This window comes from Heliconius melpomene, chromosome 20, assembly GCF_056956725.1.
Source record: "Heliconius melpomene rosina isolate 202511_hmr_F chromosome 20, ASM5695672v1, whole genome shotgun sequence".
Lineage (NCBI taxonomy): Eukaryota > Metazoa > Arthropoda > Insecta > Lepidoptera > Nymphalidae > Heliconius > Heliconius melpomene.
In genome coordinates this window covers 14,221,801-14,237,410 of record NC_140408.1, presented here as the reverse complement: position 1 = coordinate 14,237,410, position 15,610 = coordinate 14,221,801, and the positions used below count along the sequence as shown (strand labels likewise).

General features: G+C 32.6%; 2 protein-coding genes across 2 annotated transcripts; both read right to left on the bottom strand.

Annotated features, from left to right (window-relative positions):
* Window positions 1-117: 117 nt before the first annotated feature.
* On the bottom strand, window positions 118-4,621 carry LOC146528144 (uncharacterized). Its single transcript, XM_085204588.1, has 9 exons — window positions 4,606-4,621; window positions 4,303-4,404; window positions 2,401-4,071; window positions 2,013-2,114; window positions 1,654-1,737; window positions 1,362-1,397; window positions 1,173-1,244; window positions 737-854; window positions 118-235 (listed from the first exon to the last, which is right to left on the bottom strand). Exons 1-9 carry the CDS (start codon window positions 4,619-4,621, stop codon window positions 199-201), a joined length of 2,238 nt encoding a protein of 745 aa, XP_085060714.1. The 3' UTR covers window positions 118-198.
* A 946-nt stretch (window positions 4,622-5,567) lies between these two features.
* Window positions 5,568-13,794, bottom strand: LOC146528143 (carcinine transporter-like). The gene is made up of 13 exons (XM_085204978.1): window positions 13,708-13,794; window positions 10,792-10,957; window positions 10,154-10,376; window positions 9,778-9,961; window positions 9,199-9,328; window positions 8,923-9,051; window positions 8,616-8,808; window positions 8,125-8,230; window positions 7,451-7,698; window positions 7,132-7,211; window positions 6,605-6,780; window positions 6,167-6,339; window positions 5,568-5,696 (listed from the first exon to the last, which is right to left on the bottom strand). The coding sequence occupies exons 2-13, from the start codon at window positions 10,874-10,876 to the stop codon at window positions 5,654-5,656; spliced, it is 1,770 nt and encodes a 589-aa protein (XP_085061104.1). The 5' UTR covers window positions 10,877-10,957; window positions 13,708-13,794; the 3' UTR covers window positions 5,568-5,653.
* Between the last annotated feature and the right edge of the window lie 1,816 nt (window positions 13,795-15,610).

Sequence of the window (15,610 nt, the reverse complement as noted above, 5' to 3'; positions counted from 1 at the left end):
GAAGTAATTATGAAGGAAAAGTTGTTCAACAAAATGAGTAGGTATAATAAAAAAATAAAATAAAATTGTATTTACTAGTTCGATTTTTTTTGTTTTGGGTTATTATAAAATCAAATGTTTTTTACGATAATTTTATTTTTATTATAATACAAAACATATTGTTCTATTGCGCGTATAAACATTATATTACACAACATTTTAACTCATTCTCATCTGTAACATCCTCGCGTTGATTCTGCAAAAAAGTAAAATAATAAAAATATAGCTAAAAAATAAATAAATAAAATATTGGGGCCTTTCAGACAGTATCTGATTGTAAGCGCGATGATTGTGTATTCAATCCTCACTCGTGGGGATACATTGTGTTTATTTCCATATTTTGGTAATACAAAGCGAAGCGTTAAGTTCCGCCACGCATTGTCTTGAATTAGGACGGGAAAGGGAGAAGAAAGGTTTTCTCTGTCTAAAATATGACGCCAAAAGGTCCTAGCATATGTCCCACTCTTTGTGTTATATATAAGCTATATGTCAATATACCTACCATGGTTATTTAAAAATCTAAATATTGTTTATTCTATAATTATAATCTAACAGCTAACTATAAACGCGACGGTTGTGGGTTCTATTTTCACTTGGGGGAACGGAGGTTCTCAGCACTAGGTTCCCTCTGCCCACGCTGCTATTTGCGGGATACATCGTGAAACTATAATTATATTTATAATGACAAGTAACTAACTTCCTAACTTCTGCACGTCTCTGAGCTTGTAGATCTATCGCGAAAGGATCTACATCTACTCTCGAATCGCTATCAAGTCCAGGCATGATGTCAGAGAAGCCCTCACTGTCCTGTTTCACTAACAACAAGCAAAATTTGGGTTAGGTTTTGGAAAATAATTGAAAAAAACCAGTGTTTTGTTGTTTCTCGTTTAGGCAGAGATGACCTTACACCGTTTCCCAACCGCCCATTTTTGAGACATTGTGTGTAGAGTGGGAAAACACAATGTCGTGCTTTCTATACTTGAACAAGGAAAGAAAAAATAAATATTTAAATAATTCCTCCACGAGGAAATTAAACTCACAACCGTTGTGTTAATAGTCAGACCCTGTACCACTGCGCTACGACGGCCTTAGTAGACGGAAACGAGATCAAAGGAAAATAATCAACTATCTACCAATTCGTCCCAGGTCACTGGAGTGTAAGCTGCCGTCATAATAGACCGTTCCTTCAGGATCAGGTTTCAGTTCTGAAATAAGTGTTTTTAAATTTAAATTTAAGTGTTTTTTTTATACAATACGAGAATAGAATTTTGCGGGATACAGCGTGAAACTTCAAAGAGTCTCAATGTAAACTGATATCTCACCGTATTCTTTTAATTTGTCTTCAAGCTCATCATTATCTGAAATTATAAAATAATATGTTAATGTTAATAAAAACATAGGCGCTTGTGGTCATTCTGATCCTAACTTTCCTGTCAAATTATTGAGACATTCCATATTGATTAGCGGAACCTAACAAGTAAGGCGTAGAAAGAAAAAAATACGAAATTTAACTAACATACCATTTCTCAATATTCCAACGGGAATGATTATCGATGACAACGTAATGTCTTAGTTGAAATTTTGTAATCGTCTCAGTAAAAAAAATATACATACCTGGAAAAAAAATATTGCTGGCTGGAGTGGCTGTAGACGACTTCATTGTTTCTAGGTTTGTTGTCGTTGATGCTGATGTCGTCACTGTGAACCAAAAAAACTTAAAATCAAACTTATATACTGGCAATTATATTTTATTACATCTATACTTAAATTTCAAAGGCGAAGTTTATTGGTTAAATGCGTTAATCTCAGGAACTAGATATGTGATATGTATTCGAAAGTGGGGAATGGAGTGTCCTAACACTAGGTTCACCTGTTGGATACAGCGATAAGATATAACTAACATAGAAATGAGGGCATGGATATTTATTTTTGTTTATGCAAAATAAAATAATAAAGCACCTAAAAATACTTACATTCTATAGTTACCTCTCGATTTGTTTCTTTTAGCAACACGGTGTCGCCATTTTGTTGTGTCTTAACTTCATTGTTTGTGATGAAAGGTGGTACTTTCAAATCTAAAAATTAGGGTTTAAATAATTTTAAAAATATTTAAATAATTAAGCTTACTATATTTAGTTTTTATGATAATCAAATATTATAATATTTAAATACACTTGTGTATTTGTTTTTAACAGTTTAATTATATTTCAAGTTCAAAATAAGCTTTTTTTTTGTGTACAGGTTTTTATATTCTTCAGGTTTAAATATTTATACCCCATAAATATTTAAATCTGGTCGTCCTTACGACGCCCATAGTATTCATACTAGGTTCTTAAGACAAGTTAACAAGAGGGTATTCACCTATAATATGCAATCTTCTCATAGTTTTTTCAATACACCAATTCAATATCTGTATACTTGTATTTTGGCCTATTTCTTTGCAGAAATTGATCGCCATGGTCTTGAAAGGATCGTTTTTAACTTTTAAATCGTTATTTACTTCTTTATTTTCAGTGTTACCAACAAATTTCGGAGATTTTGCGGATTTCGTATTTCTATGTTTTCTTATTCTCTTAATCCATCGTCTATTTCTTATTTTAGTCTTCGTTTCATTTACAGGTAAAAGAATTGTTGATTTTAGCTTTATTTGATTTCTTTTATTTTTGGTGTTATTGTTATATGTGCTCTCAGAAGCCATGAAAGAAGCTAATATTTTATTTTTCATTATATCATCAATGAAAGTATTGTTGAAGTAATATTTGTATATTAAATCATCCACTGGTTGTAAATCTTTTTCGCCCAAAATTAAGTGATCTTGATCTTTTACCTGATTTACTACAGTTGGTATTGAGAATAGGTTAATTTTAACTGATTCAGTTGTCAAAGGTGTTGTTTCTACTTTAGTATTCAAATCTGGTCGATTTTTTAATTTTGTTGTGGATGTTTCTACATTTTTAGCATTCAAATAAATTTGTTTGGCTTTTTTCAAAATTCTTGCAAAATTATTTTGTCTGTGGGAAATATCGCTTTGTGTTCTAGCAATCGTATTTTGTTTAGAATTTATTTTCTCATTTTGTTCTAGCATTAGTTTTTGAACATTGTAAAACTGTCGTTGTTGAGCTAAGAATTTCTTTTGTTGATTCTGGAATTCCAGTAAATTCTTAGACAGTTCCTTTTCCCTTTTATCAAAGTTCACTTCTTTATCCCGCAGTTTTTCTTCAATTTGGTACAAATCGTGACTAACTTTCATCATTTGCGAATATTTCTTATTAAAAATCTCGAATTTATTCGTTAGCACTGCAATATTTTTGACAAATTCATCATTCAAACTGTACAGTTTTTTGTGAATTTGCTTTATGTCGCTGTGTTGTTTCATTATCTTTTTGAAAGTTTTAGCGAGCATTGACAATACTTTGATGAGACCTCGTTCATTTATTCTATTTTTAACATTCTCTTTATATTTTGGTACAACCTTATAAATAGACATGGCATTTGCCAACGGGGCTGTATTATGCCAAGCCATGTCTTCTTTGTCGAAAATATCTCTATCCTTTTTTGCTGAAGCATTTGCTGTATTATTGAATACTTCTACAAATTCAATCTTTTTAACCAACTCGTTCTCAAAGTCGTTCTTACTCATACTACGCTTTGGAGCTGACTCTGTCTTATTGACATCATTTATTGAAATATTAAAATTGACACTTAAATCCTTTTCCAGAGTTTGATTTTTATTAAGATTTTCTGTTATATTTTCATTAGTATCGATCATTTTTATATTGTTATATTTATCACCATTGCTTAAATTTTCTTTAATTTCTTTTACTTTATTTTGTTCTGTATCAAAATTTTCATCACTGCCGTGTTCTGGCAGCGCAGCTATTTCAAAATGGTAATCATTGAAAGTAGACGCTGGTTTCAGCATAGATATAAATTTTGATGGTAGTTGCAATGATTTCTTTGACAATGATTTCACTTTGTTGCAGTTTAATTTGTTAGTACATTCTTCCTGGCCGCTTTCAGGCTTAATTTTGTCTGCATAAATGTAAAAGAAAGATGTATAAGAACAAAATCTATAAAAATATAATACGAATAAAACATATATATATAAATTTTGGGAATCATTCGACTATATTTAAATTATTTTTATTTATCCACTTAAAATCTGAAAAATAATAACATACTTAAAAAAAACTGAGCACACAGTGGGAAACAGAGTAGTAATATGGGCTACAGCGTAAAGAAAAAAAAAAAAACAATACTCACAACTCGGTGATCTCTTACTCCTCTCAATATAACGCGATGAGAATGGTGACTGTGCATTATTATCCACGAACGCGTCAAAGTTGTTCTGGAATACATCTAAATCTAAGGAATTCGTTGGAAATATAAAGGCTGAAGTTCCACCCGCGTTTCTGATCCAGACACCTTTATTTACAACATTGCTTTTGTCAAAAATAGTTTTTTTATACGAGGTTGTTGAAATACCGATAGAGATATTGAATATTAACAAAAATGTAATTTTGTACATGACTGGTTACCCCGTGACTGTGCGTCGAAGAATCTTACCACGTTTCATTTGCATTTTGCTCTTAGAGTATTTGTAAATATTGTCATAGTGATGTTTAATGTCGAAGATTTTATGAATATTTCAAAAAAAATTCTTTTCACTTTTATTACACATTTCTCTGTTATGTTTTGTTATTATATTTTTTTTAATGAACTCTGGAATATTGCTATACTGCTATATATATTTCTACTCGTATTGTTTAACCATTACGTAAACTACTCAATGAGTGAACTTGTACTGTGTATGTGCCATATAAAATACGTTGCAGACATAAACAATATTTCAATTTAAAATTTTGCATGTAGCAAGATAGGTAGAGGGAACCGGTGTTAATATGACGTATTCTCCACTTGTTCAAGTCGCGTCGAAACTTATTCCTACAAATGTGAATCGAACCCATAACCATCGCGTTTCTAACCGTGCCTTATAAAAATTATATCGACGTACATATTTTAAACAAACATATTTGAAAAGTAAACGCTTAAGAAAAACTTCATATCGATATCGATAATACATAGTTTCACAGCACTGTAGTTTACAGTTTACAGATTGGTTAATCGTTCATTTTGTAAGATATCATCTTATTGTAGTTTTATACAAAATATTTTCCATTTCTATTTTCTAGCTTATTATTATTTATTAATTGATAAGAGATTTCCGCTCCTTTCTATATTACTAATAGGTGAAATTCTGACGTTTTATAGCAGCTTATCGTCTTAATCTTCGTTTAAGTTCGTCTTAGTCTTAGCTTATCGCCTAATTCTTCGTTTAAGCATTGTTAAGTAACAATTAATTCCCACGAGTAGGATTCGAACCCACAACCCTTGCGTTAACAATCAAATGCCGCTACGTTAATAAGTCTGTGCAGCTCTGAAAATTTGCTGTCGTACCTACTGTAATAAGCATATTTTAAGAGGTCTCATAAGAGACGGGACACTAAATAAGTATAGAAAAAAAACACTTTTTATGTAAGAAAGAAGTTGTATTTACTTAAAAAAGAAAATATATAAAATAGATGAACTATATGATATTATATTATAATACTTGTTAAACTTTAGTAACTTCAACGGTAGGTTCAGGATCAATTTTTCTGTAACAAAATACAATTTACATATCAAAAAATTGTTGTCTTGGACTTAGGTAAACCTAAAATGGAAAATTTTGTTATTTGCTGTTATCCTAGAGATTAATTTTGAGCACTCTTCCCTCTTCTCTGTAGGGAGCACCTTAAACATTCTCACATATCTACATCTGTTAAGTTACTCAGAGTAACTTAACTTAACATGTAGATATGTAATTAATTAGTTTAATCAGTAATTTAATTCAATAGTGCAAAAGATTTATATATATAAGTATATACATTTTTTATAACAGTTTAGGCAAAGTGCTGACTGCTGAGACACTAAGTTCCCAACGCACCGCCCAATTTTTAAAACACTCAGAATTGATTTGGCGGAATTCAACGCTGCGTTTTGACAGATGAGTATATAAGAGTTTTTTTATGAGTTTAATATGTATATGTATCTATCTATATCTATGATATGATTTTCTCAAAATTACCCTTTACAACATGGCATGTCCCAAAATTTCTGGTCGATTCCAAACTGTTCGCCATCTTGAATAGTTTGCGGCATTTTTTTTCCCATCGATTCGGGAAGGAAGAGGCAAAGACAACCACCGAACACGCCGATTGCTCCGAGGATTAGCAATGGAATTATCGGTGAAATTGTCGCCTGGAAAGAGTAGAAAACTTATTTTCTTATTTCTTACGGCATAGTAAGGATAACTTAGCGTAGCCTTTACTAACTTTACTAACCTTACGTTAGCCTTAGCTAACTAAGATTAAAAAACTGTCAGCCAATGCAAGTAATTAAATGTACATTGACTGTTTATTTTTTCTTGATTTTTTACATAATACTCTTCCACATGCGTGGTATAACTTAAAACTATAAAAAGTAAGTTTGAAAATATAAAAAAAATAATATGACACTAACTTACCAAATAAACTATATATGGCACTAAAATAGTGGCGACATAACCTATAATATGTATAAGAGCTAAACCTTGAGCTCTGACCACAGTCGGTAGCAGTTCCGCAGCATATTGCATTCCGATGTTATATGATATATTTACAGCGAAACGACCGACGATAGCTAGAGAAGCTGATGGAAGACCTGGAAGGGAGGAGTAGTAAGTAGAGAGGGTAAATTGACTTTTAAAATTGGCTGATGAAATCGACTTTTTGGACTAATATTTGAAGTTTAAAAAATACTATTTTTACACCAATATTGTATAATATTTGGATTTAAAATATACAAACACAAACTTTCTAAAAGTAAAAAAGATATCGCGTAGTATTTAACTATAAGTGATCAAAGAGAACCTTCTTTTTTGAAAAGCAGTCAAAATTACTAATTTATTGATTACTTATTTTGACTTTCGATAAGCGACTCGGAATTTTTCGAACCGATTTTTATTACTTCTGGATGGAAACAATTAACTTTCATAATTCATATAATACTTACCATGGGAGACAGTAGTAGCCAAAAAACTAAATATTCCACTGACTACCATTGAACCAAACGCAAGCCAACGTCGACCAATTCTGTCGGAGAAGAAGAAATATAAATCTTAAAATCAAATTTGTAGCTAACTTTAGTGCGGCCACGACTCGTCAATCGTACTATATCCACTTCTAGAATTTTTTTCAAATTAATAAAGTAACTAATTCTTAAAATCTTTACTAGTCTATTAATTTTTTTTTGAAAATTCGCTTTAATCTACTACCCTAACGTTCAAAACATAGAAAGTTGTTTTTCTTTCCATTCTCTATGTAATACTCACATATCAAGAGTCAAAATCAAAAGTATATCAGCAGGGAACTCAGTAGCCGTTGCAACGGTGAAAGTCAAGAATATATCCAAGCCCAATGACCCCACATTTCTGACGTGACCATCAAACACCATGGCAATAGACGCCCAGATGAAGAGTAGGAGGATGCTGTTGCGGCGTAATCGTGGGGTCTTGAAGAGATCTAGGACTGAGTAGTTCTTGATTTCTTCTTCGGCTTTAGCTATTTCTGTTGCTGTATCCTGTTGATGATTGCATTGACACAGTTTTAACTTTATGGTATGAATTTTGGATATGTGTATACCCTGATCATATAAACCAGCAATGCCAGATTTATCTTGGTGAAAAAAGGGATTATTAAACATTTAACATACATAAAAAGCGGGCTTCGTTCGCCAAAACATAAAATAAACATTAAAATGAGTATTTAATTTATTATTTATCCATATGTACGACTTGCTAAGAAAGCTTCCAATGGTGTTAGATGTCGTTAAAAATGTTTTACTAATGGAAAAACTTCACTATACTTAAATAGAGTTGTTTTGTTTAACATGTAATGCAGTTAAAAACGAATTATTTATAATTTATTTAGAAATTATAAAATATGTTTTTTGTACATATTTTCTAATTTTCATATACAAATAAAACGTAGAAAAAGAAAAATATACCTTAAATTCTTTTAAAATTTCTTCCGGTATATTCTTTCTGTTCATTCTCTCGCATTTCTTCAATATCTTGAGCGCCTCGTCTATACGTCCCTTTGAAATGAGCCATCTGAAAAATAATATTTAAAGAATATTGAAAAAAGACAGGTCGTTAAAATTTCATTTGCAAACATTTTCTCATTTTGTTTATTAGAGGGTTTTAAGGTTTTTTCTCAACTTTTCGTGGACTAGCTAGAGAAAATGGGGCGCCAACGATACAGCCTCCGCATACATATTTCACTTCATACACTGTCTTCGATATTATGTCCTTAAGCCTATATCAATACACATTAAGAACAAATTCTGTGCTTTTCTTTGATAAATAGATTAGCCTGTAGCTTCTCTGGCCACCAATGCTGCATGGTGTCATAGGTGGTGGTGATAACTAACCATTAAGTGACTCGTACGCTCGTTTGCTTCGTCTGTTCTATAAAGAAAGATGATTAATAACCTACCTAGCACTTTCAGGCACCAAACATGGTGTAAACACAGACAGCACCAGAGGCACACTGGTGATCAAAGTATAGATCTTCCAATCTCCAACTCCTAACGCTATCCAGGGCAACAAGCACGCAGCGAAAGTGAAATATACTGCGAAGGACATATTTGCAACAAAAGTCCTCCATTTTGGACCTACGTATTCTACCACTGAAAAATAAAAAGTTAATACATCAAAGAAAAAAATATAACATGAGATTTCTTCAATCAATGCATTGTTTTGAAATATAAATAATATTAATGAGCAACAGAACCTGTACTTACCTACGATGTACATTATGATAAAACAGTTATCGTACGCTAAACCTACGAGAAATCGACACAAGCAGAACGACCAGAAACTATTGGCAAACGCTGTTCCCACTCCAGCGAAGAACCCAGCCATGTTCGTACCTAGAATGTTTTTAAAGCATTTAAAATTAAACTACAAAAAATAACAAATTACAAGAAAAGGTGCGTGGGGAACGGAGTAATAAAACCCTAGGTCCTACGCATATAACAGATATACAAAAAAAAAGGAAATTATATTATTATAATTACCCACAATAGCAGGAACTCTTCCAAACTTATCAGCTATCCATCCAAAGATCAGTCCTCCTACAATTGCCCCACAGAAGAAGACAGCCTGAGCTGTCGCTGGATAATTATCTCTTTCACACACCCACCCCAACTATTGAAAAAAAAAAGTTATTTGTAATCTTCTCAGCCTTTTTCTCCGTAAACATAAAAAACTGAAACTTACAGAGAACTATAATTAGCATGATAATAATTCTAAATGTAAACCAAGCGGGTAAAGTAAAAGACTTACATTTTTTTAACTTCAAGTGGTATCCCGCATAACAGAGTACCTAACCAAAAGGAACCTAGTATAAAAGTACTCCATTCCTCACTTTTCGCCTAATTTTGAGATATTATATGTTCGGTAGTGCTACTGACAACATGGTAAAAAGACAAATGACAACGCGGTCATTTGTCTTTTTACCAAGGAGCTATCGTCGTGCTCACAGTCGGAAGCCGTCGGCTGACGGCTTCCGACTCTGTTTAGAATCATAACATTCATGGTAATGATTATGATAATGACAATAAACCAATGGATAATGAATAAAGTAAGAAAGTAACCTGTGTGGCAATAGTTTCGTAGGGTACATCAGTGAAATTGAACTCCCACTTGCCGTGGCACTTCTTGACAGGCCATTGGGTGTTTGGTGAAAAATTACCATTTCGTAGCACTTCTGACCAATTTGCGTCAAATACAAGGCACTTCTCATAACCAATGTCAGATTTTGGAACGGAAAGATGTCGCCTAAAAAGTAAATAAATGTAATTTTCTTAGCTGCCTCGCTATGCGGGAAAAGCTAATACAACGCCGCGCTTCGTTTTCTCACCAGATCAAGGAAATAAAAATAATTTATTTTCCAAATGGTTATAGAACGCACAACCAATTGAACCAATCGAAGCATCAAAGTATATTTAAATAATAAAAAAAACATCTTACCGTACTTCCACACTTAAATTGCCCAATTCTGGCACAAAACACCAATATTCAGAAGGAACGACAGTCATAAAAATCTGTGAGAAATATACGAAGGCAAAGAAGAAAGAGTACGGTATCATTAAGAGGAACAGCATCCGCTGGTACCAACCGAAACCACCTATGTAGGGGAATAGATCATCCAAGTCCTTTAGCTTTCTAGTTCTTGGAGGGATGACGCCGTTAACTAGAAAAAAAAAACCAATAATTGAATGACAAGGAGGGTTCATGTGATAATGATTTCCCGCACTTAGCAATTCAGGCAGACGAAACATAGTGCTAACACACTCCATTCGCCATTTTTAGATTTTAATGGCATTACGCATTGGCAATGAAATTGATTAATTCCCCAAGTAGAAATCGAAGTTACAATCGTCATGTTTAGAGAAGTCGTGTATCTTAGCATAATTGACGGCTTCATCATCATCGATGGCCTCATCATTATCAATCAAAAATGTTTCCAAATTTATTTATTTTTTTATAAAAGTTATCGAAAAATCGATGGCTCCTGGGAAACGGAGTGCTTTAAAGCTGCTTCATGCACAGCGTGTAACTGATAAAAATTAATACAGGTATATAAAACAACATATTATATAGTATACCTTTAGTTCTTTCCAATTCCAAATCAACATTTTCCAGATCACGGGGTTCACCCACGATCCTGTCCATCTTCTCATGTGATTCCATTCTCGAAGTCACTTTTTCCCTTAAAAGACACTTTTCCTGTCGTCTTTCTGGTTACAAAAACTTGAAGTTGATATCGCTGTGCTGTAAAAATAAAATATTTATATTTTACTAGTGATCCGCCGGCTGCTTCGCCCGCTTAAACTTTACATAACATGTGGTCTAAGTATTAGTTGTACGTTGCGTTGAGTATTTTTGTGTGAAAGATGAACAAACGTCCATCCTAACAAACTTTAATATTTATGATAGGTTAAGTTTCATGTTAGCTAACAGTTACACGATTTAATTCTCATAAATGACTAGTTTTTACTTGATTTCGTCTGCGTGGCCAATTGAATATAGCTTACAATTGAATGCGATTGGTACATTTTAAATCAATTTATCCTATAACTCTTACCCCTTGCACTGTGGGTTATATCGAAACAAAATTAGTGTTCCATTAGCACGTTGTATTTTTCAGCTTTAAAATATTAGTATAGATCTATTTGACTCTGCACGGATTAGAACCTGAGATATCCGGTTAAGACCATTTAAACCACATGCTATCACTGCCGACGGATCTAGTTCAAAGCGAATGCGCGATGCATTCCAATTAGTATCAATCAACAGTAATCATAGTTTAAACGTCTTATAAAAGTAATATATATATACAATATATAAATATATGTAAGTGTTAAATATTTAATTAACGTCATAGTGATGTATCATAAAGTAACTGAGTGTACACGTGTTTGCTTTTTTTTCGAGGCATTGCGTGTTGAGTGGCGGAATTCAACGCTGTGCTTCGTTTTATTACGGGACTAAAGAAATATATATGTTAATACTATCAACGAGCTGGTGGTATGACGGAGCCAGGGCTTGACTATTGGAATTGTTCAGAGGAGAACTTAGGCTCGTATAATTTATGGAATCCAAGCATATTCTATAGCACTTGGGCTAGAAAAACATGATTTTTAATTTTTTTTTCAATTACATATTAATTTAATTGTTTTCTAATAATAGACATGAATAATACCTAAAATATTGCCATAATATTTTAGGTAACAGCAAGGATTTTACAGTTATTTACTTATATTATATAAAATGCATTAAGTTTATTTTAGTTTATGACACGACAAGATATGATAAGATATTTAACTTCTGAGATTTGAGTTCTACAGCACAGATAATATAGTAATACAGTTTCTTTTTCTAGGCAGGTAGAGGTTTGATTTTTTTCAGCTTCCCATTTTAGTCTCACGTCATCTTTCACATTATAAAGTAGACAAAGGGAACCTAGTGTTGAGACAATCCGAACCCATTAAGACACTTCAGTTCCCCCTTTTCCACCGAATTCATTCATTCATTAAATATTTCATTTCGTCGAGTGGAAATCGAACATACAACCCGTCGCCACGACTGGCTTCAAATATTACACTTAACAAATGATTAAAATATTTTTATTGTTAAAAATGGAGTTGTTTTTCTTTTAACATCAAAGGAATATGATAATTATAAGTGCCTTATAAAAATGTGTTAAACGATTTGCTCGTCTGTGTGTTTGTCTGCTTATTTAGAAACTTACTAAACTAATTTAGATTGTATTTATTCAACATACATACATCCACATACCTGGAATAATGGAATAATTTTTATGAAACGTAACAAAAGGGCTCGTACCTTTTGATTACATTTACTTAGAAGCTTGATTTTTTTCTGTGCTCGAATATTTGATATTCATTTCAATTTTATACCCCAGGCATCACCCCCACAAAAATACGAAAACCTAAACAAGTATACCGTATCCAACTACTAACAACAACTTAGTTTGTTAACAACTTAGTTTGTTAATATAATTACAGAAAGCAACGGTACATAAACTCTGTACCTACATAAAGATGTTATTTCCACATTCACTGCCTTTATATAGATATAATGCAGATAAAGAGATTAAAATGTTAGATTTTAAATTATACTGTCTATTTATCAATGGTTTGTGAGTTAAAACAATGAAAGGAAATTGTTTACAGTTTAGTTTATACAACAGGGCTAGTAAAAGAAGATAAATTATATACAGTAGGCTGTCGTGGCACACAAGGGTGTGACTGTAAGGTGGCGGTGGTGGGTTCGTTCTCCACTCAGTGAACCAAGGCTAATTCCGTCATTCATTGATTCCGCCATTCAACACGCAATGCCGGGAAAAATTCGGCGGAACTTCTTAACATTAAGTTCCCTCTGCCTACCCCATAATATATACTATATGCCGAATACTGCGTGAATCTTATAGAAATAAATTAAAATAAAAATTATTCCCCGAACAGACGACTTAATTAAATTTTTTTGAGGCTTTCCATTCGATTGGTATGATTTTTGTTTCTTATGTTTTAGACATTTCCTTAGGAATGTAGGGGTACGGGTACGTCAGTCAGTTTTTCTCTTTAATTTAGTGATGTTTAAGTATATTTTTTATAACAATAATGTTGGGATAAGCTAATAAACGTAGATAAATTGGTAGTGATCAACCTCTACATAGGGTAAGCGCGCGGCTTAAACGCGACAGGTTGTGGTGTTCAATTCCCACTCGAGAAATGAAATTTTTGATATTTTTATTACCTCACTGGTAACGAGGCAAAGCGCGATGTTGGGTTATAAACACTTTCTGGACATCGACTGGTTATAACCAGTCGATGTCTCCAGAATTCGGTGGAAAGTGGATAACGGAAATATCTTATTGGGAACTGAGTGTCTTAGTAGGTTTCCAGGTTCCCACTGCTTATCCTTGCGGGATACGTGCGTGATACTAAAAATATCTAGGTAATTTAGGAATATACATACTTAAAACTAATAATTCTTACCAATTTTATGTTAAATTTCCTCAAAACACTATAACAATTTACTTTTAAATTGAACTGACTATCACCGTCGAAGAACTTACGCTGAATGATAAAGGGTATTAATTCTTCCAATTAAATATAACATGCCTGTTTCAATTTTTGATATAGAAATTGTAACTTTATTTATATGTAGTTAAGGTTGCTCTTAAAACGGTTTTGAATTCATTGCAGAGATATCTTCTGTAAATATTGCAATGTTTTTCAATCTTGATATTATTTTCAGTTTAATAATATTTCATTTGTTTATTTGCAGTGGAATAGTGTTTGCAGTAAACCTGATGGTAGTAGATTCGGTCACTTCTTGAGGGATTAAATAATTTTTATCATTTTTCTACTCTGGTAGGATAAAGCGCGGCTCTTAATTCTGTCACTTATCTTGTGTCAAAAATCTCAAAAATTGTACCTACAGAAAGTGGGGTTCGAAATATCCTTAAGAAACTCTCTTAGCTAACTCTTTTGCATGCGCGATAAGTGTTAAACGGAACAAGGCATAAAAAAATAACTAAACACGTTTTTTTAAACATTTTCAGCTTCACGAAGTATCCCACATGTTGCAAGGTGGGCAAAGGTAAGTAGTGGTAAGACACTCTCTTCTCTGCTTCTTCGCCAAATTTTAGAGACTTTGCGTGTATAATTAGCGGATTACAATGCTTTAACATATTAGAGCACGAAAATGAATATAATTCATTCTATCGAGTAAAAATTGAACCCACAATCCCCATGTTACGGTTAGGCCTTGGACCACTTGATATATTTTGAAATATTATATCAATAAACTAATATATAATTTTACTACATAAGTTTTAGAATCTCTGAACAAAATTGTATAATACATTCTATCATATGCGCCTTCTGTACTTAGAATAAGGCTCAAATACCAACAGCAGATTACAGTCTAACTAATGTCTAAATGTCTATTTCAGTGACACGATCGTTTTTTCATTAAGAAATATTGAAAATAGATTTAATTTTATAAAATAAATATATATAAGTATCTATTTTTAGTATCACTTTAAATAATAATTTTCTTAAGGCCGCCCTGGCGCAGCGCAGGGGCGGAAACGCGTGACTATAATAAAAGTGACAGGTTGTGAGTTCGATTCTCACTTTCAATTCCTCGCTCTGGTGTCTCAAGACATTGCGTCTTGCTTCCAGAATTCGACAGAAAGTGAGGGGTGGCGGTGTCTTAGTGGGAACGGTTTTGACACTGCTTAAAATAAAATACGTAATAGAGGGATGTGAAGGTGAGAATATTTCTTTATAGAGATACATCTATAGGCTAGTTAGCTGTAATATATGACCACAAAGTCACGGCTTCAAATCCTGAAATGTTAATTTTACGTTAAATAAACAATTATTTGTTTAAAAAATAAATAACTGTTCTTTAGTTAACTTAAAAAACATTATTACACAATATTTTTCATCCTTATCAATGTACGTCAAACCAGAGATAGCCGGTTGCTACTGGAATTAGGGGTATTTGTTTTATTTAATTTTTTGTTTACTATATAAAAATAAAATACTATTTAGGTACGTCTTTATATTTTTTTTATTGTTGTCAAGTCTTAGTAATAAAACCGAACACAAAGTATTCTACTAAGTAAAAAATCAATAAGAAAAGAGCTGATAATCATCAAACGACTGAACATATATCCTTTATTGAATCATGGTTAAGAATACTGTCGATTAATTCGTTTCATCAGTTTAGAAGCTACAATCCGACAGACAGACATACAGATACTGACATATACAAATCAGAGATACGTCAAATTTATGACACTCGTCTGTTTTAGTCGTGGTTTTTTTTTGTGAAAATCGAACTTACGACTATCGTAAATACATTCTAATTATTTTCAAAACTGTA

What these genes read in the sequence shown, in the direction of transcription:
- LOC146528143 (XM_085204978.1), bottom strand. Translation starts at nt 10,876, where the DNA reads ATGGAATCACATGAGAAGATGGACAGGATCGTGGGTGAACCCCGTGAT. An exon ending in ACGAAACTATTGCCACACAG is followed by an intron (nt 9,329 to 9,777) that starts GTTACTTTCTTA and finishes TTTTTTCAATAG; the next exon opens with TTGGGGTGGGTGTGTGAAAG. An exon ending in TATCATAATGTACATCGTAG is followed by an intron (nt 8,809 to 8,922) that starts GTAAGTACAGGT and finishes TTTATTTTTCAG; the next exon opens with TGGTAGAATACGTAGGTCCA.
- LOC146528144 (XM_085204588.1), bottom strand. An exon ending in GAGTAAGAGATCACCGAGTT is followed by an intron (nt 4,072 to 4,302) that starts GTGAGTATTGTT and finishes ACATTTATGCAG; the next exon opens with ACAAAATTAAGCCTGAAAGC. An exon ending in TCGAGAGGTAACTATAGAAT is followed by an intron (nt 1,738 to 2,012) that starts GTAAGTATTTTT and finishes TTTGGTTCACAG; the next exon opens with TGACGACATCAGCATCAACG.